Raw genomic sequence first — 24,680 nt, forward strand, 5'->3', positions numbered from 1 at the left:
CTAAATGTTCAGGAAACATTTGCTGAAGGTTACATCAAAATTTTGTGTGATACTCAGCTTAGCACTGGGGAACAATGGCTAAAGGTTGCAGTTTGCTTTACAGTAACTTTTAGCAATTGTTCACCAGACTTTCTCCTAACTTCGCAAAGCTCTGCGTTCCTTGTATTGTTGACATAGACAAAAACAAGCTGGTCTCAAAAATCTAACTTCTTCTATCTCGCCTAATGTTATATCTGTCCTACTCTTAGAGAGACAAGAGAGATTGTGTGTGTCATGTAGGTTGCGGATTGCTTAGTTTGTCATTAATCTGCTGCATTCTGCTTTGGAAAGAATTTAAATGATGGCATTATACTGAGTGTTGCAAATAGGTGAGGGCTGGTATGAGCTGCACATGGTGGCAAAGATTTAAGCAAAAATAAAGAATATTATCCCTGTTTGTGTCTCTGCTCTTTGTAGAGAAACCAAAATATGTCTTTTTTTAAGGCAATGGGAAACGTGCAAGGGACGCAGCTGGTTGGCAGTGCACAACAAAAAAGTTAGACAGTCAAGGCTGCACATCCTACACAGCTGAGGAAAACTCTGGTTGCTTCAGCACTTTCTCTGGTATCTCATTAAGTATTTCATCCATGGCAACAACAGAACAAAAGAAGTTGCTTTGAAACCAAAACTCCTTCACCCTTTGTTAAACACGCCTAGTCCAAACGTTAAATATGTTCACAGTGCTCCTGGCAGTTTTTATTTTATTTTATTTTTGTCTTGGTTTTCACTTTAAAATTAAAGCATTCAGAAATAAAACTAAGTAACAAAATTAATCAATTGCCTCTTTTCCATTACAAGCCCCACGATTTAAAGCTACAGACTTTAGTTTCCTGGGGTAAACCAAAGTCTGGTGTTTTTGAATTTTAGTGTTTTCGTCTGCTAGGAGCTATTTATGTAAATCAGCCCAATGACGTGTGACGTTGTGAGGAAACACAGCAGTACCACTCCATTGACAGAAGTGGAGGGCATCTTTAGAGCTTTGTGAGTATCATTTTTCCTCAGCCATGGCTGGAACAATGATGTTTTTTAAGTACAGAATTGCTGACTTTTGATCACAGCAAAATAATTTTTATATAGGTTAGAGGCTATACGCCTTGAGCAGGGCTCCTCTTTCTCTGACATGAAAAAGGAGAATGCTCCTCATGCCTGCAAACACACACACTGCTGCAAAACTGTTTATAATGAAGTCAAAACACCAAAAACATCCAGCCAAGATTTTCACATTTGATATGTTATGTGCAGATATTCCCCACTAATTTAGTAGACTCTTTATAGTGACTTTTCAGCCGTGACGAACATGATCCATTCTGCGGGAAATCACAGACAGTCTGGCTGACAACACTGCAGCCTCTCCTGACGAGTCCAGGCAGAATTAAAATTAGCTCATATAATCCTGATGAACTGACTGCACAGATTAAGTTTGGAGGTATACATTCTCACCTGAAAACATCTTGAAAAAAAATTTTGTGATAAATTAAGGTTATAAAATCAATAGGTTTGTAAACACTTCATCTCCTTACTCCATCCTTGAGGTGGACAGTTTTTCTTACCGCACACAGCTCCTCAACAAGCCCCAGGAAAGCCTAAAAGTACTGGGTAGTTTGAGGGACCAAAGCCCCAGGAAAATGAAATTAGTCAGGGAAGTGTGTGTAGAAACGTTACCCGTGATTTGCAAAGCCCCAGGCTTTGAAGTGGCAATGGAAAAGGGCTTTTGTTTGCCTTACTGTTCTTGTATTAGGAAAATGTATGTCTTATAACCAAAAAAAGGTTTAAAAAATATTTTATTGTCCGACATTGGTTTGTCATACCTTGGTTGTTTCTTTAAATGGGTTCAATTATCTCACTGCACTCTGGACCCATGACTTTTCGATTGCTTTACCATGCTCATCTGTGCCCGTCTAATTATCTTTGCTTTCCAGGATATAAGCCCTTTCCACCCATGGCATGGGTGCCAGATAATCTGAAGCTTTTTGTACACAAAGTCCAGCCCTTCTCATGGCAAGTCAGAAAGATGACGACCCAGTTCCTGCCATCCGAGTCTGCTCTGCCTGATGTGCGAACCTGTAAAACCATGGACTGTCATACTCTGTATGTCTGCTGGATGTGTCCAAAGATCCCTGATATATTAAAGAATTATTTTGTTCTTTAACAATGTATTATGGGAAAACCTGCTCAGTTATATAACTTGTTTCACTGATATTATGGGAAAGCCTGTTTAGTTATATAACTTGTTTCACTTATATTATGGGAAAGCCTGTTCAGTTCTGACTTCACATAATTGTATAAATGTGTTAATCCATTTTGCACAGCAGCTGCCTAAATCACGGTCGACTCTGTTTAGTCTTGGAAAAGGAGAGGCTCCGAGGAATGGGCCAAACAGGCCGTTGCTGGAAAACAAGACACTTTGAAAGGGCAGTGTTTTCCTTTTTTGCTTTAGAGCAGCTGCAGGACACCTTTATGGACACAAGTCTCGTTCTGTAAACCTGTTTTCATTTTTGCAAGAATTGATAAAATGCTGATTTGAATAAAGACCACCGGTCTCCTTGTAAAATAAGGATAACGATTTTATTTATCTGTGCTCTGTGGGACCAACATCAGGTGACTGCTAGGCATTGGAGTTCAAGGACCAGTTTTGGATTCTTTGAGCTTTGCAACACGGTGCTTTGCGCTCCAGCAAATAGCCACAGAACAAGGGTACACTTTGGCCATCGAGGAATGCATGTGCAGCTACAATATTCAGGTTAACTGTGGTATTTAAACTATACTCAGGTGGTAATAAGGGGCACAACTTGTGCCAAGAAATTACCTCATCAGACTGTAGCACCACCTCTAGCAACATGAGGCGTTAGTGGTAGGCTGGATCCATGCTTTACTGGTTATTTCTAGTCCCGTGCCTACCGTCTGAATGGTGCAGCTAAAATACACATTGACCTCACAACATTTTTCCCATTTGTTATTTTGGTGAGCCTGTATGACCCAGAGTTATTTCATGAAGGAGGCAAAATCGACGACCGAGGAACACAAAGATTGGGTTTAACATTACTTTTAAGTTTATTAAAACAACTGGAGTGAGAAAATCAACTAAATTCCACATAACAAAAGTTGTTTAAAAAACGCATAAAAAAGAAGTTGAAATCCAATCAAGAAGTACAAAATAACTAAAACCTGAATTAAAAGTCTTAAAGATTCCCAACAGTCTAGCACTGCTTGCCACAAGGAAGAGGGGAGAGAATATCCAACACATTTTAGGGCCTCAAAGCGGTCATGCACCACCAGATGCCCAGACATGGTGGGCATCTATCAGATAGTTAGACTCAAACATCTCCCTGAAGTCCACTGCTTCCACTTGCAAAGACTCACACCACTGCTACCCCCTTCTGTTACTCTTCTTCTGCTTCTCCCAGCTGGATTTATTTCTGTGCATCCTGCAGGATCTCCTCTGGTGGAGGCCTGGTACGTCTCCTCTGCTGATTATCCTTCTCCCCTTCTCATGGAAGGGAACCTCTCCCCTCTTTGCCGTGTACCACCGTTTTTAAAAACCTACTGCTGCTTTCTAATCCGTTGTTCCGTCTACACAGGTGTGTGTTTTCAGTAAAGACATGCAACTAAAATCAGGCTAAAAACCCATGTTAAAATCCTGAGGGCGTGAATTGTGTTGCCACTGTTTCCTTTTCTTTGCTGACATAAGTTAGGCCACAAACATCAGCTTCAACAAATGACCAGTCTTACCATGAAAGAAAATTACATATTCTGCAAATCTCGGTGTAACTTGGTTATTTTGGGTCGTTACTGTCCTTCTTTTAACTCAAACCAGTTTACTTTTGATTAAAGTAAACTGCTGCTTTCTTCTTTTTTTTAGACAATTCTTTGTAAACTTGATAGATGGTGCAGTGTCAAAATTCCACTAGATCACACGTTTGTGACTTACTCGACCAACAGCCATGCCGAGTTAGAAGTCGGTCAAATCACCCTTTTTTCTTATTGGTCTATTTTTCAAGTCGTCTTCACGGCCTCTAGATCAGGGGTTCCCAACTCATCAGCCTACAACCTCCAAGATAACAGAGCCAGAGACCGGTGGTCCCCTCTTGTTGGGATGTGGGTCCTTTTTTCCACACAAGAATGAAGTCATAAAATTGTCAGATTATAGAAGTAATTTTATGAGAACTCTAAAGAAACAAAGTCTCCCATTGTTTATTCTCATATTCTTGGACATCTGTTATGGCTTTATTCTCTTACTTTCCACACACACACAAGAAGGAAAAAAAAGTATTACAGCCATTGTTGATTAAAGAAAGTACATTACTAGCCACAGAGGAGTACATTTTCACAAAAAACTAAAACTATTTAGATTGATTTCACATAATTTAAGAGAAAAAAAATAATTGGTCAGATATATATATATATATATATATATATATATATATACATATATATATATATATATATATATATATATATATATACATATATATATATATATATATATATATATACACATATATATATATATATATATATATATATATATATATATATATATATATATATATATATATATATATATATATATATGACTGACTGTAAAGTCAGAAATCTCGCGTTTTCCCAGTTTGCTGTAGATATTTCACTATGCCGCCCTGTGATTGGCTGAATAACTCAGGTGCGCAGTACGCTCCGCTCTGCCTCTTCCGCTAAGCGTCCCGTGTCGGACTGTAAAAAAAGACTACATCACCCATCAGCCTTTTCGCGGCAGACAGCGCGGGTCTGCTTCCGGGACAGGCGGATAAAAGCTGAAACACTTTATTTCAGGACTTTCCCCGTTTTTAAGCCGATGTTCTTATAATGTGAACTTGTTTGACCAAACAAGGCCGCTGATGGACGCCCTGCACAGACACCGCTCGCTCTACAAAGGAACCACTCCGCCATGGAAGGAAGCTTACCGGAAGGTTCGCAGCAAAAATGTTAACAACATTAGCTCCAGTTGACATAACTTGTTAGCACACCGTTCGGGTGAATGTTTTCTTCTTATTGTGTTTTTTTTTCTTTCTTTTTTTCCCTGTTGCATTTTTAAAGCGCTGTGTGGACAGGCTGAAGAACAGCCGCGCCAAGCTGCTGGACAGATACCGGCAGATGGGAGAGAGCAGCCCGGGGGCCTCCATCATGGTCCAGGAGGTGATGGAGGAGGAGTGGAGCGCCCTGCGCTCAGAGCACCACAGGCTGCCCTCACTGTGGGGTCCTCACGGCCTGCCGGAGGTCTGTCACCGTCACATCCAGCAGAACCGTCTCTCATGCCAGGCCCGTATTAAGACAATGTGGTGCCCCTGGGCACTATACCTCAAAGCCCCCCCCCCCCCCTACCCGTGCTGTCCTCCGGTCAGAAACATCAGACATAATCAAGGGGATTTCTGTAATGTAATTTACTATTTACTAACTTACACAACTACATGTAGGCATATGAAGCATATGAATAGTGTGCAATATTCAACTATCTAATTTTAAAATGTTTAAAATGTTGAAATCAAAAAAATCTTGATTTATTTATCATTTATTATTATTATTGTGACATCAGTGTTCACAAAACGAATAATGCATGGTTTTTCAACAATTTCAAGTAAATAATATAACAATTTATGAAAAATATATTTTTAAAGCATGTGTCATGTGATGCCCCCCCATGGTTGATGCCCCTGGGCACTGGCTCACTGGCCCTTATGGATAATCCGGCCCTGCTCATGCTGATTTCCTTCATTTCTAGCAGATGTTTGGTGTCACGAATGAGCGCGACGAACTGGCGGTTCTGGAGGAGATCCAGCAGGAGCTGATGTCCCAAGGTGATCCATTCAGGATGCACTGTTGTTCAGCGCTTTGCAGCAGTATCCGCCCCCTCCCCCCCTAAATGTTTGCACATTCTGTCACCCTGCAACCGCAAACTGTAGTACATTCTATGTGAAGTAGAAAGGGGGGGGGGGTGATTCTCACAAGTGGTAGAGAGACTGGTAGAGTGCTCACGTTTCTCTCTGCTGCAGAGATGTCTATAATCGAAGAGTATGAGAGGGACCTGCAGTTTGAACAGCAATACATATCGTCTGTCGTGGAGGGAATGGACGAGGTGCACATCATCTGCCCCATATGCCGCATGTAAGTCTGAATATCTGGAAGCTATAAAAGCAGGACACTTGCAACACAAGATGGTTGGCCGTCTTTCAATAATTCAGTTCTCCAGCCGAGCAACTGGGTTGTGGATTTCAGAATTGTATTATTATTATTATTATTATTATTTTCCCCTGCAGCAGACCATAGCCCGTTTTTAGCATGCTTGTTCATCTTGCAGGAAGAACTTGAGCATCAACAGCTATTTTATCTCCTGCCCCTGTGGACTTTACATCAACACTAAGGTTTGTGTCGCTCCATTTCCTTTTAGAAGTGTGCTCTTCATAGGAATGATGTGATATGTAGTTGTTGCTGAACGTTTTAATGCTGACATTTGTGTTTGTGGTCCACCATGAGGCCTCTCAGTTCAACATCCTCATGTTATCCAAGACTGGGGTTGCTTCTCCACCAAATGTGGCAGTAACAAGAAGTGATGACGAGAGTTCATCCATAGTCTGGAAAAGGATGGAGTTCGATTTGAGGATTTTCTAACTGTGTATGAACAAGATTTGTCTTTCCAAGCTGTAATCTAGGGCTGGACTATAATTCAATAACAACATATGTCAATGATAGATGCATATCGATAAGAGAAAAAGAGGGTAAATAAAAAGTTCAAGAGATTGTTTTTCCTTCCTTTTGCATTCTAGCCAATCATGTTTGTTAATATTACAGTCATTTCATCTTCCCAACCAATCACAAACGCAGACCCAGGAATGCTCCGTCATCAAGCTCCCCCCCTTCAAAGAATTCAGAGAGCACGCGTTCTGTTTTCTTTTTTTAAAACTTGCAGTTTTGGGTAAAAGGTTGAGTTTGAACCCAGCGTTTGTGAGTTCTGTACCTAAAAATAGGTTGCTAAGCAACAGCATAAAATGGTCAGGGCTGCACTTAAAACATGTGTCGAATTTGTTGATAATTATTGATATCCATCAGTATGATTTCTGATAGTGAAGAGATGAAATTATGTTCCAAAATTTGCTAAAAAAAAACAACAACCTGAAACCATCAGAGTGTTAAAGCATGGGGTTCAGTCAGGATCTGGCCTAGAAGTTTATTTCCTGATGGTTGGGGAGGATCGGGAAAGTTTTGAAGATGGATTATTACACAGCGACTGGTTGCATAAAGAACAGGTGTATTCTCAAACAGGTTTTGCAACTCAGGAAATATATTTTTCCTAATATTTCCTTTTCATGTCAAAGACACGGACATAAATTCCAAGATGTTTGACGTTCCTGTGGCTGCAGACACCTCCGTTCATGACTGGACCCTGAAGCTGAATGGATTCTGTAGTTTGAAACACTGTTTGGCTTTAGAAAGGAGCAACCGTGGAATGGATTTCACTGTCGTTTTCCCCTTCTGCTTAGAAGCGGAACATCAGTCCAGATGTCCTGCAGCGCCTCCTGGAGTCCAGGGTGTCGGAGCACATGGAAAACTGTCTGCACAACCCTGTTTTCTCTGTAACGCCCAGCACAGAGAGCTCCACCATGTTGATGATAAGCTGCAAGGTACGCTGCTCTTATCAGGCTCTCTACAAACTAATTTTTGTTTTATATGCCGAGACTTCAAGCTGTGATCTAGCACAGTATTTTTCGGACCATAAGGCGCACTAAATATTCTTCCTAAATGGGTAATATCACTCTGCCCCTTCACGTACACAGCTCTCTCCTGAGAGGGAGAGCTAGCCGCTTCTGTCAGGAGGACAGAGCAGTTGGACTACACTGCCCTGTTTCTAACATAAGGCCAAAATAATTGGAACTTTTATATTGAATTAACTTACTAGGTTTATTGTTGCTAGGCCATACTCAGAGTGCCGACTGTCTAAAGGCTCCCACATACTCGGGCGTACTCCGCTCTGACTCTCCGCGGACGTTCTATCCTTCATAGTTGAGCGTACTGTTGCAACATTTCTTGTGGCAAATTCCTACAATTTCCACACTTTCTGCCGTTGGGACGAAGCAGGAAAACGAATGGTAAAATGTGTGCTTAGCTAGCTGAGCACCTAGAGACGTTTCTTTTCCAGCAGGTTCCAACCGCACAACTGTCAGTGAGAACAGAGAGGGCGTGTGATGCCGCGTGTCCTGGAGACTGCCTGCTTGTCACAGCTCATTGTATTAAGCATGGTGTCGCACATAAAACCGTTCGATCTAAAGACTCCTTGCTGCCGAGAAGTTGTAAAAATTGAGCTCTGCACGTACTTGTACGCTCGGACCTGCGCGGAGTGAACTACGCCCGGGTATATGAGGGTCTTTACTTTTTACATGAATGAACTTCTAGTTTTCAACATTCCAGTCAGGCAGTCTTGTAGACAGCTCAGGGGTCCCATCAGGTAGTGACACAGTGTAACGTAATGCTCCGAATATCCATAGAGCGGCTTCGTTGCTCAACAAAGTTGCACTTACACGTCTTAACAGACTTTTGAGCGCATTGTACCACATAAAATCAGTCAGTAAGCACAACGGCAATCATATATAAGGCGCACCAGATTATAAGGCGCACCATCAATTTTTGAGAAAATGTAAGTGTTGTAAGTGCGCCTTATTGCACGAATAATACAGTATTTCTATTTCTGTTGTTAAAAAAAAAAAGCTAAATTTATTCTGCAATGCACACAGTTGGTGTTGATTTAAGGTGTTTTTTTATTTTCTTCTGTTTTCAGGCTTGTGACTACCTGTCGGTTGTCTTGTAGTTGCACACTGCTGGGAGGAATACACTTCTGTGATATTAAATTTTCTGTTTATTTTTGCTCTATGTAAATATTTTGTGGAATAAAGGCATGTTTAAATTAAAAGCTACTGTCTTCTGTGTCGTGTCTATATTGTGACTAATTTAGTTGTCTAATGTGCCTTGAATTAATGTTCCCCTTGAACCTTTCCACATTTAGTCACCTTCTAATAACAAAGAACTTAATGTGAGGTGGAGCAAAACATTGGATATTACAAGATAAGTCAAATATTGCTTGTTTTTGATATGAAAAGTAATGAACATGTTGTTTCTGATGTGCTTTAATGTCTGGTAAGGATGGGAATTTCAAACTATTTTGGTGAATATACAGTTTGCAACCTAATATTGAAGCCGCTTCCCGGAACACTGCGATGTTTTAGAACACAACTTAAAATTCAGCTTCTCTGGGCTGCCCCCATCTGTAGCCTGTGGTCTGGAATTGGTTCCAGCACACCTGCAACCATGACACAGGGTTGGGTACCTACAAAAGATGGAGGATTTCTGCGACCTTACCCCTTAATTCCACATCCTCCCTCCATTCCAGACTACGTCTGTGAGTCTGTGTAAAGCAAAGCCTACTACGTCCACGGTCACTCCGTCTAGCTCCGCTCCAAAGTTTCTTGTCTTTACAAAGGCAATGCATCTATTTGGAGACGATTACCACGTTTCAAATTAAATGTTGAAAAGACATTAATTTGAAACCAGTTTTAAAAAATCTGCTTTCTTTGGTGCAAAAAAGTTGTTTGCATCCAATATTAAAACAAAACAGTTCATTTTATTGTGTGTGTGTGTGTATATATAATATATTGTGGTTAATGTTCTCTGTTTACACCATTTAACTTTGACAAACTGGATGTTGTTCACGTTCTTTTTCGTGTTTGCTACGATTGCAATTGTGGAGCTTGACCCTGCCGGAGCCAGACGACCCAGAACGGAGCAGATAGTTGGACTTGTTCCGTATTTTGGCGGTGAATGACGTAGAGCAGGTCCTCCGACGGTGACGTTTGGAGAAGTCACAGAGAATGTGGAACCGTTCTCATTCATTAAAATAACGTAGTTGCTCCGTCGTACGTGAACAGAACGGAGCTGTCACGCAGGATGTGGAATCTGGGGGTTACTTGTGATTTAAACCGAGAGTGTAACAGTGAGTGAATGATTTCTCACACCAGCACAGATGCTTGATGCTGAAGAGGACTTTTATGTTTATTTAGAGCACAATTATTACAAACAAGTTAAAATCTTGAGAGGGCTATAGATGGAACACAAAGTATTTGTCCTTTAATAACTAGATTATTGACATTCTCTAAATGTATAATAACCAGGACCACATCTATCCAGTGACTTCTACTCCAAGGAAGACTTTGGTGTGCCAGATCTGCTTTTAATTAATTTATTAAAACTGCCTAAATACAGAAAGCATTTTCAAAGGAAGACCGACCCAACTCTTGTTATTACTGAGAATAGAACTGAAAAGAACGTGGAAACTGGGTTATTGTCTTTTGATAAGGCAAGTGCGCTAAACCTGTTTTAAGTGTTGAATCTACAGTGGTTCACATTTCTTTCCTGCAGAAAATGTATTTAAATAAAACATTGCATGCTCATATTTTGCGCAGCATGTGATGAAGTCTGGACACCCCTGGTTTTAGCTCAACAGCCACCACAGTGTTTGCTGCTCACATTGGAAAATCTAACCTGGGGGGACAAAGAAAACTAGATCAGGGGTGTCCAAACTTTTCGGTACATGGGCCAAAATTGTCAAGTCAAAGGAGCTCAAGGGCCAAAACATTAAACAAAAAAATTATGCAAAATTGTTACCTGCTCTACAAAATATGATCATTTTAAATGAGTAAAATCTGAATTTTTTTTTTTGGAAATAAATGTGTAAATCATTGTAAAACCCGAAATTTAAACAAGGGTTTTTCTCATTTGTTGTATTAAAAGATGGCCATCCAGTTTGCAAATTATTTTGAATAATTTCATTTAAATCTAACAATAATGAACTGAACTCTTTTTTTTTTTTTTTTTTGGTCTAGCAATATAACAATATTTGGATCAGTTGTTCTTTGAAAACTCTTGCTGTAATTAACCATTTTTTTTAAATTGAATTCAAAGCAGATTTTAATGCACCAAAGTCTGCATTTGAGTAATTAAATATCATTGCATAGGCATCTCATATTTAGTGCAAAAATTAAAGAGAATCTCAAAAGTGCGTTTATTAAAAGATGAATACTTTGTGTTGTATTTAACATTTCCAATTGTAGGATTTTAACTTTTCTGTAATAACTTTGCCGTAAATAAAAAAAAATTAAATCTTCCATCTGCATCAGCCACCTGTGCTGGTGGACCAAATCTTTCCTGAAATGCTTTGGGGAGCCACATAAAATCAGTTCAGGGGCCACAAATGGGCCCCCGGGCCGCACTTTGGACATGCCTGTTCTACACAGTATCGATGATGGTCCCCCAGTCTAGGCCGATGATGTTCAGGCTCACCCCCAAAAACGCATGGCAGCTCTCTAAAACCTCCACTTCCTCTCCCAAAATGTTGATGGCTGTGGATGGAGATTTATTTTTCCTCCTAAATTTTATCCCCCACCTCCTTGATCTTAGCTGCATTCAGTTCTTCCCACAAACTTGGCCACTGACTGACGTGATGCTGCCTGCCAATCAGTCATGGGGACTCGTTAGTAACTGACCAATCAGCGATCACAATTTGTCTCAAGGAGAAACGCCTCAATTGGTTGCGGGAGCTGACCCCCAACGACATTTGTGGGGGATTTTACGTTGTGAATCCAATGCGATCAGAGAGGAGATTTAAACTTAGATAAAAATTAGTGTGCCTCATCTCTCAGGTCCAGTTGGATGATTTAAGACAATTTTGTTGTAAATTGGAGACATGCCTTCAATACTATTGAAGTTAAATAGTTAATTTTGATAATAAAAATTCATTAAAAAAACAGACAATGCTTTAAAATGGGATAAAAAGGAATATGCCTCATCTGTCCTGTCCAGAAGAACATTTTTGGTGTACATTGGTCACATGACCTTAAAGTTATTGAATTTTGATAATAAAAGTTAATCAAAAATAGAAAATGCTTTAAAATGGGATAAAAAAGAGTGTTTATCATCCATCCAGTCTAGAAAAATGATTAAAGACGGTGTTTGTGTAAATTTGTCACATAACCTCAATCCTATTGAACTTAAATGGTTAATTTTGATGATACAAAAATTGTAAATAAAATTGAAAATTCTTTAAAATGGGATAAAAAGGTGTGTGTCCAGTCTAGCAGGAGGATTTAAGACAATTTTGGTTTAAATTGGTTTTATGATATCAATGCTCAATCATTTTGCTAAAAAAAACATTGGTTGAAATGGGTAAACTTCATCAGTGGGGAAAGTACAACTCTGGCACCCATGTACTGTGACTCCTCTCCATCTCATATTCAGTGCAAAAATCCTCGCAGACCTTCTAGGAGTAGCATAACTCAATATCTAAAGGCATAGGAGAGAGGAGTGAAAGGAAACGGAGACAGAACAGTCCCTTGTGGTTCTGCGGTGTTATGGGTCACAGATACAGTATGTTGCTCCCCAGCTTCACAACTAATGTCCATATGAAAGGTAACTGGCAGCTCAGGAGATGAAAAGAAGGCTTTTAATTTGGTAAAAATGTGTTCAAACAAGCTTCTTTTTTTTTTTAGCCAGCCCCCTGGCACCGCTGATATGTTCCAGTTTGCCTGTCGCTCCAACCATTCCACATTAAAAGCAAAATAAACCATGTGGCACAAAGTACTTTTATGTGGACAAGAGTGACACGTATGCCAGAATCTTGCATATCAGTTTCAGCTCTGTGTAACACCATTCTCCAGAAATTGGGGGGGGGGGGGACGACAAAACATTCCCTTCTTGGGCTGAGTACTGCCCAGACTTTATTTAGCACCGAGGTGTTAAATAAAACACTACCCCCACAGGGAACCATATGTTGGGGGAAGCCTCTTGTGGAGCAGCCCTATAACTCTGCACCATAGGAACCCTTCTGGTTATGTGCAAAAGAGACATACACTTATTATTAAAAAATATGAATTACTTGCGACAACCCCTGGTAAATGTCTCAAATGTCTGTTGGCCTGCTTACATCTGTCTGTAATGACATAACATCTAAAAGGCAGCCTAAGTTTGAAATAAATTCAAAGGCGCTTCATCCCACAGAACGCATAGACAAAAACCACGTCTCTCCAATACGCCCAATGGAAGCAATGATTAAATTCAGCCCTTGTGTTCTGTTTACAAGACACAAAACTGGAAATGAGCGTCTATGGAAATGACGTCTATTTGCCAAGCATTCATTTAAATAACAATAAATTGGTTTGTTCTAAATTAATTTAGATAATTTCTGGATGTCCAGTTATGATTAAAAAAAAGAAGGTGCCATTAAATTGTCTGGTTTGTAATTGCTTTCTGGTGTTGACCTAGTTTTTCAAAAACCACTACGTTTTAGCTTATGTTTTTATTTTTAATCAACATTAACACGTTGGAGTCTGCGATTAGTGTTTTTATATACTCGAGGCTCGATTTAAATAACCTTCGAAAGGCGGTAAAGGTCAGAGATGACTTACAGTATGTGGTAAAACCCTGCACTCCAAAGTACGGGTCCGTGTTTTCTTTACACCATGATAAGCAGCCGAATATGTGGAAACACCACCACCACCACCAGGGGGCAGCAGCGCAGCGAACATGTGACCGGCCGAACCGGAAGACAACCGCGCAGAGACAGAGAGCGGAGGCTGGCAGTGGAGAGATGGCAGCCGCGGCTGTGGCTGAGTTTCAGAGAGCTCGGTCTCTTATTGGAACTGACCGGAACGCTTCCATCGATATTTTACACTCTATAGGTAAATGGAGCGGACACTGCCGGGCCGTAGAGCTACATTGATTTGACGCTCCGACGCAGAGTCTACACTTTTATAAATCTGCCGTGAGCTGGTCACTTAGCAGCTAAGCTACGCGAGTTAGCTCAACGCAGACCGTCACCCTTCCTGCGCTGTTTGGACAGTGAGTCAGCAGCAGCTGGCTAGCCGGTTAGCGGCGCACCGGCTAGCTTTGTGCGTAAGCTAACGCGAGCTAGCCGGTCCCCATTGATTCGGTCGGGCTAGGTGCCTTAGCCGACAGCTAATGTTGTTAGCGGCTACCTCTCCCGTTTCTATCAGATGGAAGGGCCGTCAGGGAAATTACACACACACCTTCTCATCCTTGTGGCGGCACAAGCCCAAGTGTCTTTCAGGTTGTGCCAGTGCACAATACGATCATGTGTGTTTGTCATCATCTCGGACCCGATTGTGTTTTTTTTTTTTGTTGTTGTTGTTGCCTGTTTTGCCTCCTGTGATGGTTCGCAGCTTTGTTAGCCGCTTGGCTCTCAGCCATCTGTCCCAGTCAGTCCGGGGCTAGAATGCTTTCATTTTACACCCGTGTGTTACAAAGTCCAACCCGGGGCCGTGGGGACGGATCGCATTCTGTTGACGTGCGTGTGTCGATGTGCGTTTTGTTTCAGTGAAACGGGACATCCAGGACAGCGATGAGGAGGCGGTGCGTGTCAAGGAGCAGAGCATCCTGGAGCTGGGTGGGCTGCTGGCGAAGACCGGGCAAGCGGCAGGTAAAGCAGAGCCCGGTGCTCACGGTCCTGATCGGGAACACTTTTCCTATCCAGTCACACCGGAAGCAGCGCCGCAGCTCTGTCGGTTTTGGCTGTTTTGATCGCAGTTCGATCGGAGCGCCTGGTGTTTTTGTCTCGGTTTGCAACACAATCTTTTGGATTTCATCTTTTTTTTCCCCCCTAAGTTTGGTCAGCACAATTCAAGAGGCGTGCACGATCAAAAGAAGTTGGCTTTTCGGTTCTCACGACATCCACACTAGCGAAAAACTTTGTATGCAATCTGGAAAAATCTAGAATTATTTTCCCAGCATGGAAAGAGAAAATAGGTTTGAACAATGCAGCTGTTATTCTATGCAGGCGTCAGTCTCTCTGACATCTTGCCTGTCCTTCCATCCGTTCATTTATACCTCTGTCTATCCATTTGATTCCCTTCCATCCATCCATCCGTCCGTCCCCCCAGAGAGCTTTAACGCGACTGTCCGTCTAGCCTTCTTTTTGTTCATCCTCTTGTTTCTCAATCCACCCGTACTCGTTTGCTGAAAAGGAACTTAGAACCCGGAGATCTCACTCCTTCCACCAAGGTGACCGAGTTTCCCCCTCCTCGCTGTCTTCCCAGAGCTTGGGGGCCTGCTGAAATATGTCCGCCCCTTCCTCAACTCCATCTCCAAGGCTAAAGCAGCCCGGCTGGTGCGCTCCCTGCTGGACCTGTTCCTGGACATGGAGGCGGCCACAGGCCAGGAGGTGGAGCTTTGTCTGGAGTGCATTGAGTGGGCCAAGGCCGAGAAGAGGACCTTCCTCCGACAGGCCCTGGAGGTAAGGCTCGGTGCTCACCTGCTGCCGCTGCTTTGTTCAGTATTATGTGCTCGGTTCTTTAGTTTACAGGTTGGTTTTGTGTAAAACCTGAAGTTTGCGAATTCTGGCCTCTGATTAGTTTGGCTCTGACTTCAGCGTACTTAGTGGAAAATCGAGGTGAGGATCGGGCTTGAAACCATCAGGCAGGTTGTGTGTTTTTATTGCTGTTTGAAACAATAACTCCTTTATTTCAGTAATTCTGTAGTTTGATTTACTAAGAAAAGGCTGAACTGAGTGGTGACTTCCAGGGAGAACAAGATGAATGAGCCATGGATTAATAATTAGTCTAATTATCAGTAACTCCGCCAAATAATTGAAGCATTATTTTGTCCAACATTGTGGAAACACAAAACCTGCTGAAATAAATGTTGCAGGTGTTTCCTCCTTACGGCTTTCCTGGACATTTTAAATCTCTTTTGCTCTAAATGTCTAGAAAGGTAAAAACACCTTGAGTTCAACAGGCCAGAGGCATTATTAATGGCTCATAAATTAATCTTTTTTTATTTGTCTATACATCAAATCTGTTGGGGTTGGTGGGTGATTTTAAACAGCCTTATAAAAGATTCTACCAGTGCTGTGAATTAAGCTGTAAAGCTTTGACCACTGATCCAGATTTTAGGTGATTTCGATTCCTCTTTAAGAACTTTAAGAAGATGCTTTGCCTGACTAAAACCAGGTCACCACCTAGATCTAACTAATCAAGTAGGTCCAAGCCACCTGCTGGATCATCACTGCTTGCTGATCATCTTTCAGCTGGCAACTCGCTGTCTAAGCCCAGCTGATGCTGGGAGCTTCTCATTTCTTAAACAAGCATGTTGAAAGACATCCTGATGCTGTGGGAAAAATGTTTACAGAAACTACTGAAATCGGGTTGCGAACTGTTCAACACATTATTAAAACTGGAAGGACAACTTCGTCTCAGAGGAAGAAATGTGGTGGGGAAGAAAATCCTGAATGATCGTGATTGGCGATCACTGGAACGTTTAGCTAAATGAAATCTAGGTCTGATGGGTCCACACTGAGCCTGCTCCAGAGCTGAGGCGATGCTGCACTCCATGTGCTGCTGTCTATTTTAAGACGACGACACAATCAGAGTTGATATTTTCAACATCTGTGTTTATTCCCCCCTGCAGCTGCTCTCAGCTGGAATTACAACCTACCATCTGTCTTTATTTTTTTAATTCACTCACTTGGTCAAGCATCAACTATAAGAACAATCAGATCAATCAGTAACAAACACGGTCAGCTCTGTTGTTGCTTTTCTGCAGAATACGCGACACAAAGAGGAACTACCAGTAAGAAGTATTCAGAACTTAAACTGTGTAGCTTTAGCTGAGAATGCTTCCACTGAACCTATAAAAACAAACCGCTCCTCCAGTCACACGTTTTATCCACAGAGCAGAGGAATTGGTGTAAATGTGCAGTTTAACCTAGCAGTGGCTAAATGGGCTTTAACAACCTTCCCAGCACTAAGTTCAGCTTTGCCTGCAACGCTGACATCACTAACCTGAGTGTGCAGGAGTTACTGGGAGGACTTCTTTCTCCTGATATGAGCCTCCACGTCTGAAGTTATGATAGATTAAGCAACTCTGTAACTGAGCCAGAGCTGCGGAGCTAATCTGTCAGAGATGAGTGGAGCTGAATGGAAGGGGGACCTCACTGCTCTTATAGGAAGGGAAGGATACTCCTTCATCACGGTGCTCTCCTACAACTGAGAAGTTTCACCTTACGCTCCCATGATGGCCCCATGATGCATACAGAGGAGACGCCAATGGCTTTTATTCCTCTTTCTTGGCTTGTTTTGCCCACAACCCGCTGGAAAGCAGTCTGTGACCCACTTCTGGGTTTGGGTCCACCCGTTCAGAAAGATCCCTACCATAACTGATAGTTTAAAATTGTTAAAACGTTTCCAACTCCAGCGCGCTCCATAACAAAGCGATGTCAGGAGCTGAAACCTGGCTGAAATGTGTTGAGCCTTCCTGTTATCTGGCTAAAGTCTGGCTCTCTCTCCTGCTCTGAACAAAGCCTAAGGAACTGCAAACACGTCTCCACGTCTAGGACGCGGTTTCCTGTGAAACCTCTTTGTACATTTCTGTGTTTTAAACGCCTCAGTAGCTGACAACGTCGTTTCCTTCAGTAGCAGCGTCCACTCTGAAGGGTGTTGTCACCAGCGTGACCTGGTGGTGCATTCAGGGGCAAGTAGCACGAGCAGGATGGACTTCCTGGTTCTAGCTCAAGGCATCGGCGTGTGTTGAGGTGACCAAACAGATACAAATTAACTCCATGTCCTCGCTCCTCAGGCTCGACTCATCTCTCTGTATTTCGACACAAAGTGCTACCAGGAAGCCCTACAACTTGGTAAGTCTGTGTCTTTTCTGACACCTCTTAGTATATTCAGCCGTTAAATGAAAGCGTCTGAAGTTTAAAGCACCCAGTCTAAGCTTTGAGTTTGAAATTTAAACTCCCTTCCCTTTAGGGAAAGCGTCTTTGAAAAGCGCGCCGCTGACCTCGGCTTCTCTTTGCCTGCAGGCTCCCAGCTGCTCCAGGAGCTCAAGAAGATGGACGACAAGGCGCTGCTGGTGGAGGTTCAGCTGCTGGAGAGCAAGACGTACCACGCGCTCAGCAACCTGCCCAAGGCCCGCGCCGCCCTCACCTCCGCCAGGACGACTGCCAACGCCATCTACTGCCCGCCCAAACTGCAAGCAGCTTTAGACATGCAGTCAGGTACGCCCCCCCCGGCAGAGCCTTTCTGTCCAACAATAAGCTGAGATTCATGTGCCGTGTGTCTGCCTGTGGCTCCAGGGATCATCCACGCAGCCGAGGAGAAAGACTGGAAGACGGCGTACTCGTACTTCTACGAGGCCTTCGAGGGCTACAACTCCATTGACAGCCCCCGAGCCATCACGGCGCTCAAATACATGCTGCTCTGCAAAATCATGCTCAACGCGTGAGTGCCGCGCTTCATGGGAGGGGCAACAGCTCCGGTTCAGACGTAGAGATTCTCACAAGTAGCAGAAATCTAACGGAGCTTTCTGGGAAGCTATTTAAGGAGCTGATGTGAGGTTTTAGTGAGAAAGAAAACATGTGATTGTGCCTTCTTTCAGGCCGGAGGACGTCCAGGCCCTCGTCAGCGGCAAACTGGCTCTGCGCTACGCAGGCCGACAGGTAGGACCCATTTCACAGGCCGAGTCTTCACACCGCTCACACTTCCTCACACTGACACTTCAACCACAAAGGTGAATGCGATAGTTTCATTTGATAGACCGACACAAACAGCACGTCTGTTTGAGTTTTCATGGTTTCCAAGAACAGCGAGGGCTGCATGTATGTGGGCCGCTCCTTCGTATCTCTGGGGCTTTGTTAGGGCTGCTGGAGAACCGTCCCCAGTTTTAAGTCTTTCTTTTAGCCTCCGAAGGCTTTTTTATCAGTCTGGTAGGTTTTTAGCTCCCTGCCTTTTCCCGTCGTCTGGGACCAGCTTCCATGTCGCTGCTGAAGAACAGCGCCCCCCACAGCACGACGCCGCCAGCTAGCCTGGCTTTACTTTGGTCAGCCTGGAGCGGACCAATCACAGCGCGGGAGGCGGGACTTTACGACGCCTCACTCTCAGCGCCAGAAATCCCCATAATGCAGCAGCGCTTTTCTGTAACCGTAACAGTCAATATGCATATGGAGGTTTTTGTTGCTTGGTGCCACGTATCAAAAATCGTGCTGGGAGAGTTTGATCAATGGCACAACGGGTTTTGCCAGACTACAAATTAAAAAAACGGAGCAGCTGGTTGGCTAATCTTCTCCAGCTAACCTGTTTTGGTGGTAACAGACCAGCGGGGTTTATGTTGAGATGAAAAGTGGACTGTGCTCACGGATGAGGTGAATTGATAGCAGGCTGAAGTCAAGCCACACTTTTCAGATTAGGTACGCTTGTATGAACCTCCTTCCACTTCCCAGTTATACACAGGTTGGTCCATCACAATAGCTCAACAAAACTCTGAGGAATTTGTGGTTATGTAATAAACCATGAATGGCTTCAGAGGTTAAAAACATAACATGCCTAGATTAAACCATCTTCCTACCTGGAAGTTGGACGTCCAGACAGGACTTTGCTCTGTGTTGTTCCAGCTTTGTGTAGAAACTGCTTTCTATCTATATATGTGGGTTAATTCTGTCCTTTTCCCCACAGACAGACTCCCTGAAGTGTGTGGCACAAGCCAGCAAGAACCGGTCGCTTGCAGACTTCGAACAGGTTCCTGTCTACGACTTTCTTCTCGTCTCTTTTCTGGGTTTTTAAACCAGACTCAGTGACTAAAGTGGAATGTTTTTCTTCCCAACCTTAAGGCGCTATCAGAGTACAAAGCAGAGTTAAGGGATGACCCCATCATCAGCACCCACCTGACTAAGCTGTACGACAACCTGCTGGAGCAGAACCTCATCAGGGTCATCGAGCCTTTCTCCAGGGTGCAGGTAACCTGACCTACTAACCCACTCCCATACCTCCAGGGCTCTGAGTAGTGGTGCTGAAACCTTTTGGGTTTTGTCTTGTCTCCAATAGATCACACACATTTCCTCGCTCATCAAACTCTCCAAGGTAACCTTTGCTGCTGCTGGCCAGAACCAGCTCTTCGGTTCCCGTCTCCACTCACCTGTCTGTTGTAGTTCTTGTGGTTTTGACTAGAAATGACGACAATAAGGTTGTGTGCCGTTGCAGGGAGACGTAGAGAGGAAGCTATCCCAGATGATTCTGGATCAGAAGTTTCACGGTAGGCTTTTCATCCTGTAACTGAACTCTATCCCTCTACTGAGAAGTTTTTGGTGGGTTTTTTTTATCAGGTTTTCTCTCGGCTTCTGTTTCCACTCATGTGGTGTTCCCTGCACCCTGACAGGTATTTTGGACCAAGGCGAAGGTGTGCTGATCGTCTTTGATGAGCCGGTGGTGGACAAGACGTACGAGGCAGCTCTGGAGACCATTCAGAATATGAGCAAAGTGGTCGACTCGCTTTACAACAAAGCAAAGAAGCTCACATAAGGTTGGCCCCCGGCCCGATTCCGCCTGTCACACAACGCACCTTATCAAAGCATTCCCACCCGTAGGACTGGTTCACGTTTTTTTTTCCGTTACAGCTGCAGACGTCAGGTCTGTGGCCTGCAGAGTATTAAGCTCCTTTTACTTTCTAAAGAAAGTCCGTTGTAGCAACGGTCTTTGGTCATTTTACAGAAGTAGCCAAATCTCAGATTGATCCCTGCTGCAGTGAACAAACTCAGCAGAACGGTCTAAACCCTCCTTACTGTGAGCCACGGGCCATTCTGGTGACCCAGTGCATAAACGATTAGACCAGAATTGAGCCAGTGTGGCTGAAACTGACCCAGCAGACCATCCACCAGGGTGAAACATGGTGTTGGCAGCATTATGCTATGGGGATGCAGGGTTTCCCCCAGCGTATTAGAACCCTGGTGGGCTATAATAACAGCTTTACTCGCACCCCCTGGAGAGACCTGCAACACTATGGAAAGTGTCCAGACAGGGCACATATTTAGGCAGAGGGCTGTTCAGGCTCCTCAAAAGGATCTCCATAGACGTTACATGTTACAATATCCAGCAATGAGGTTCCTAACCTGGAAGTGATGTTCAGCCCTGTTATGCAATGGTGAACCAACATAACCCAACCAGAGAAGCAACCTTTACCCTCCAGCTCCAAAGCAAAGCTTGTGATGCAGTTTGGCCCCTAGACCGGCCCGGCAACCATTAAGCCATATTTGGGAAAAATACCCGGCCCTGTGACCGATAATCTGACCACACAGGGAGGCGGTACTGATTGGTGACCAGCCATTAAAGAATGCCCAGACGTTAGATCAGTGTTTTCTGAGCCGAGCTCAGAAAAGCAGAACTTTATACTGACTTTACTGTAGCTCAAGGTTTGTGTACAGAGGAGCCTGGTGTTTAAAAATCCAGGAAATGACATAATATTTACAGCAATAATAAGCGGTACAACAGATTTTCCGGATGTCGGGCAGAGCCTGAAAGACGGCCACAAAGAGATCCCAATCAAAGCTGTTTATACAAAACAGCCAAATTACTCGGCCTTTATTGACACGGTAAACGATGTCGACGTTCATCAGCGGACCGGTTGTCCGTTATTTATAACAAATCAAGAAAAAACGTTAGAAAAGCTTGAATCATTTCCTTCTGCTCTCCCAGTTCTCTGACTCATGTTGGGCTGTTGGATGACATTCCAACGAAGAGCAGCGAACTGTGTGGCTGTAACGCTACAAAACGTGGACGACTTGAAGGTGTACGAATGATTTAGCAAGACATTTGGGGGGGGGGGGGGACACTTTCCATGCACCGTTAAGACAAAAGTGTTTAGTTCACCTTTTAGTACCAGCATGCTGGTTGGAAAGCTACGCTGGGAGAGAGTTACTGCTAGCTTGTTCGGTAGCCGGGTTAGCGGCCCTACAGCCGCTTATGAGCAGCGCAGACTCCCTAAACCTCTCTTTCAGAGCATCACGTTAACTTCTACATGATGAAAACCGTTGTAATGGACACCTTCAGCAGCAGCTCCCTATGTCCGTGGATGAAGATATTTAAATCAAGTTTAAATGTCTTCTTTTAACGCCTACCCAGATCTAACCAGGAAGCGATTGAATTATTGACTTTACCAGCGTCTTCAGATAAATCACAATCTTGTTGCTTTTGCATGATTGGAAGAGTTTTACTAACAAATGTCACATCTTTGTCTCCTCAGAGAGGACGGAGCATCGGTCCTCCTGTCAGGAGGCATGCGGGCCAGTCCAATCTTCTTCATTCTCCCACCTTAATCTGGGAGGGGGGAGGAGGAAATTACTAACATCCAACCCGGCAAGCAAAGCGACCAGTTGTACAGATCGAGATGACCCTCCCCCCCCCACACACACACACACAGAAGAAGAAGAACGGGACAGAGTGGACTCTGCAGCCCTTACTCCTCTCTCAGCCCTCTGTTCTCTCTGCTTCTTCTCTCTGTCTCTTCCTCCTTTATCTGACCGGGGCTGATCGGGCACACAGTGCTCCTCCTAGTGGACCACTCGCAGCACTGCGTTTTTTTTCCTCTCCTCCTCCCACAGCTGGTTTCTACTGTATGTAAACTTGGAACAAGCCTCACTGTTCCCCTCCCCTCCCTCCCAGTTTCTGTCTGTGCTGGCCATCAGGGAATCTTGTAAAAAATAACGGTAGAGGATAAATATACAGTACTTATACATACATGTATGATAAACGATGAGAGAAAAAAAAAAAGATGTTCCATTGGTTCTGAGAGCGGGGGGGAAATGGCGCTCGGTGTGTCTGTATCTGCTTTTATTTGCCAACCGGCGCTGAAACTGAATGTTTGCATTTTCCTCTAGTCGAGGATCCCCACCTACAGGCCAAGCGATGAATCTTCCTGAATCTGCAGGGCATTAGAGCAACCCTTTTATTTCAGCGTCCCTGTACTTATCCGCCCCGCGTCACTCGCTCGTTCCCGAGGAATCCTGGGATTGTGGATAACGCAGGGAACTGCTGTCCTGTCCACGCGAGGCTGTGGCACGTCCTCCTCCTCCCATGTACTACCACTACCTGTTTGTATATAAAATTTCCAACTTCCAAGCGCCTGTGTTCATTCAAGGCTGGATATGTTCACCCCCGCCCACCCTTACTTTTTTTTTTTTTTTTTTTTTTTCTAATATTGCGTAAGAAGAGAGTGAACCTGGCCTCGGAAAGCTCGGACGCTTCCTCAAAGAACTCCCCAGGTTCTGAGGGAGGATTCGGTTGGGCAGGAAAAGGCGGCCGTCGCTGGAGAAAATCAAGCTGTACATTTTTTGGGAACTGAATTTTGCAAAGACTTATGGGTTCACCATGTATGATTTAGAGAAAGACAAATGCAAATAAAAAAAAAAAGGAAACCTGTAAGTTGTGTCAGTGTAAGATTCTGCAGACGCGCCACTTTCCCCGGCTCATCTGCTCCAAGCCGCACGCCTTTTGTATTTCACATTACGAGCTGCTAGGAGCTCTGCAGCTGCTTCTGTTTTCATCAGCCAAAGGAGTCCGAATCAGTCATACCCGAGGGTCATCTATTTAAAAAAAAAAATGTAAAAAATTATTCCAAAGTTGGATGTGGCAATAATGTAAAAATCCAGAATGTGTGCTGCTTTTCAGAAACTGGTGGACAAAAAGAAAGCACTCAGTCCATGTCCATGGGACTTCAGCTTAACGCATGCAGAGCTGTAGACCATGGCAATGCCATCTGAATGGTAGCGCTTGACTCTGGAGGTGCCACAAAAACAATGAAAGGTAAATAATAAAGATGATAGAAGGGAGAAAAATGCATGCAGGGTAAGACCTGCAGATGTCTTAAATTGCTGACCATGTGCAAGACCGAAAAAATCGGAGAAAAATGAGATTAAAACCAGCAGTATCAACTAAAGGAACATTTATATAACGAATAAAAACGTTGAACCTATAAGCTAAAGGACGCTTTATGCACCGTATCGTTTGCTCAAATCTTTGACAAAGCCGAACAAACGCTCTGATTTTATAAGAAATCCAAACTCGAGCATTTGATAAAGTGCTTTTCACCAACAAATGGAGCCTTTATTCAAGAACATTTTCAACAACTACATGAAAACAGCAGAAGAATATACATCTCTGAAAAAATGCCTCTTTCTACAAGTATGACATTTATTTTCAACCAAATTCTTAGGTTTTCAAAATATCCACTTTTTCTGAACACATTTAACCTAAGACCTATCTAACCACGCTGCTAATGTATAAAATGTTCAGTCCAGAAGTCACTGACACAAGGTGTGGGCCTTGGCTGGGCGCAGATTACCTCCAAACTCTCTGAGACTCAGCGACCTAGTGCGTACTTTAAAGACGAGATGGATCACATCCCTTTGGGTTGATGAGTGAATTATGCCTACGTATAGATGTTAAATATTTGACCTGCTGCAGCAACCCCAGGTTCTTTTTCTGAATGATGTGTTCCTATTGTAGACTTCTGTAGTAATAAAGACTCTTGAAACAGAAACTATATTTTCTCATATCTCATAATCTCTAACCTAGTTGTGTTCAATCACAGTTATGTTTAAACTAAAAGCCCAAGTCCTTGTGTTGGCTATTACTTCCAGACACATAACTGCATTGAGAACTTTCCCCATTTTATGCTTTTATGCCAAATCGAGTCATGAAAAAAAATTGTCTTGACCACAGAAAGTGAGACAAAGGGAATATTTGGCTTAGGGACCAGCGGTGTCCACAATTTCCTTTACAAATCCC

At 43.3% G+C, this 24,680-nt stretch overlaps 2 protein-coding genes across 3 annotated transcripts; both read left to right on the forward strand.

Moving 5' to 3' along the window:
• Window positions 1-4,773: 4,773 nt before the first annotated feature.
• rpain (RPA interacting protein) lies at window positions 4,774-8,974 on the forward strand. 2 transcript variants are annotated; one of them, XM_021308734.2, is made up of 7 exons: window positions 4,774-4,985; window positions 5,113-5,334; window positions 5,798-5,870; window positions 6,066-6,177; window positions 6,371-6,434; window positions 7,551-7,691; window positions 8,843-8,974. In XM_021308734.2, exons 1-7 carry the CDS (start codon window positions 4,914-4,916, stop codon window positions 8,870-8,872), a joined length of 714 nt encoding a protein of 237 aa, XP_021164409.2. In that variant the 5' UTR covers window positions 4,774-4,913; the 3' UTR covers window positions 8,873-8,974. The 2 variants fall into 2 exon arrangements, with proteins under 2 accessions (XP_021164409.2, XP_012738358.2); XM_012882904.3 differs by having other exon boundaries at window positions 4,776-4,985; window positions 5,113-5,292.
• A 4,674-nt stretch (window positions 8,975-13,648) lies between these two features.
• Window positions 13,649-23,315, forward strand: LOC105940386 (26S proteasome non-ATPase regulatory subunit 11A). The gene is made up of 13 exons (XM_012882903.3): window positions 13,649-13,790; window positions 14,447-14,548; window positions 15,165-15,361; window positions 17,701-17,758; window positions 17,930-18,124; window positions 18,203-18,347; window positions 18,505-18,565; window positions 19,578-19,640; window positions 19,733-19,858; window positions 19,947-19,982; window positions 20,103-20,154; window positions 20,278-20,421; window positions 22,138-23,315. The coding sequence occupies exons 1-12, from the start codon at window positions 13,700-13,702 to the stop codon at window positions 20,418-20,420; spliced, it is 1,269 nt and encodes a 422-aa protein (XP_012738357.1). The 5' UTR covers window positions 13,649-13,699; the 3' UTR covers window position 20,421; window positions 22,138-23,315.
• The last annotated feature ends 1,365 nt before the right edge of the window (window positions 23,316-24,680 follow it).

The sequence above is a fragment of the Fundulus heteroclitus genome, chromosome 16 (genome assembly GCF_011125445.2).
Source record: "Fundulus heteroclitus isolate FHET01 chromosome 16, MU-UCD_Fhet_4.1, whole genome shotgun sequence".
Taxonomy (NCBI): domain Eukaryota; kingdom Metazoa; phylum Chordata; class Actinopteri; order Cyprinodontiformes; family Fundulidae; genus Fundulus; species Fundulus heteroclitus.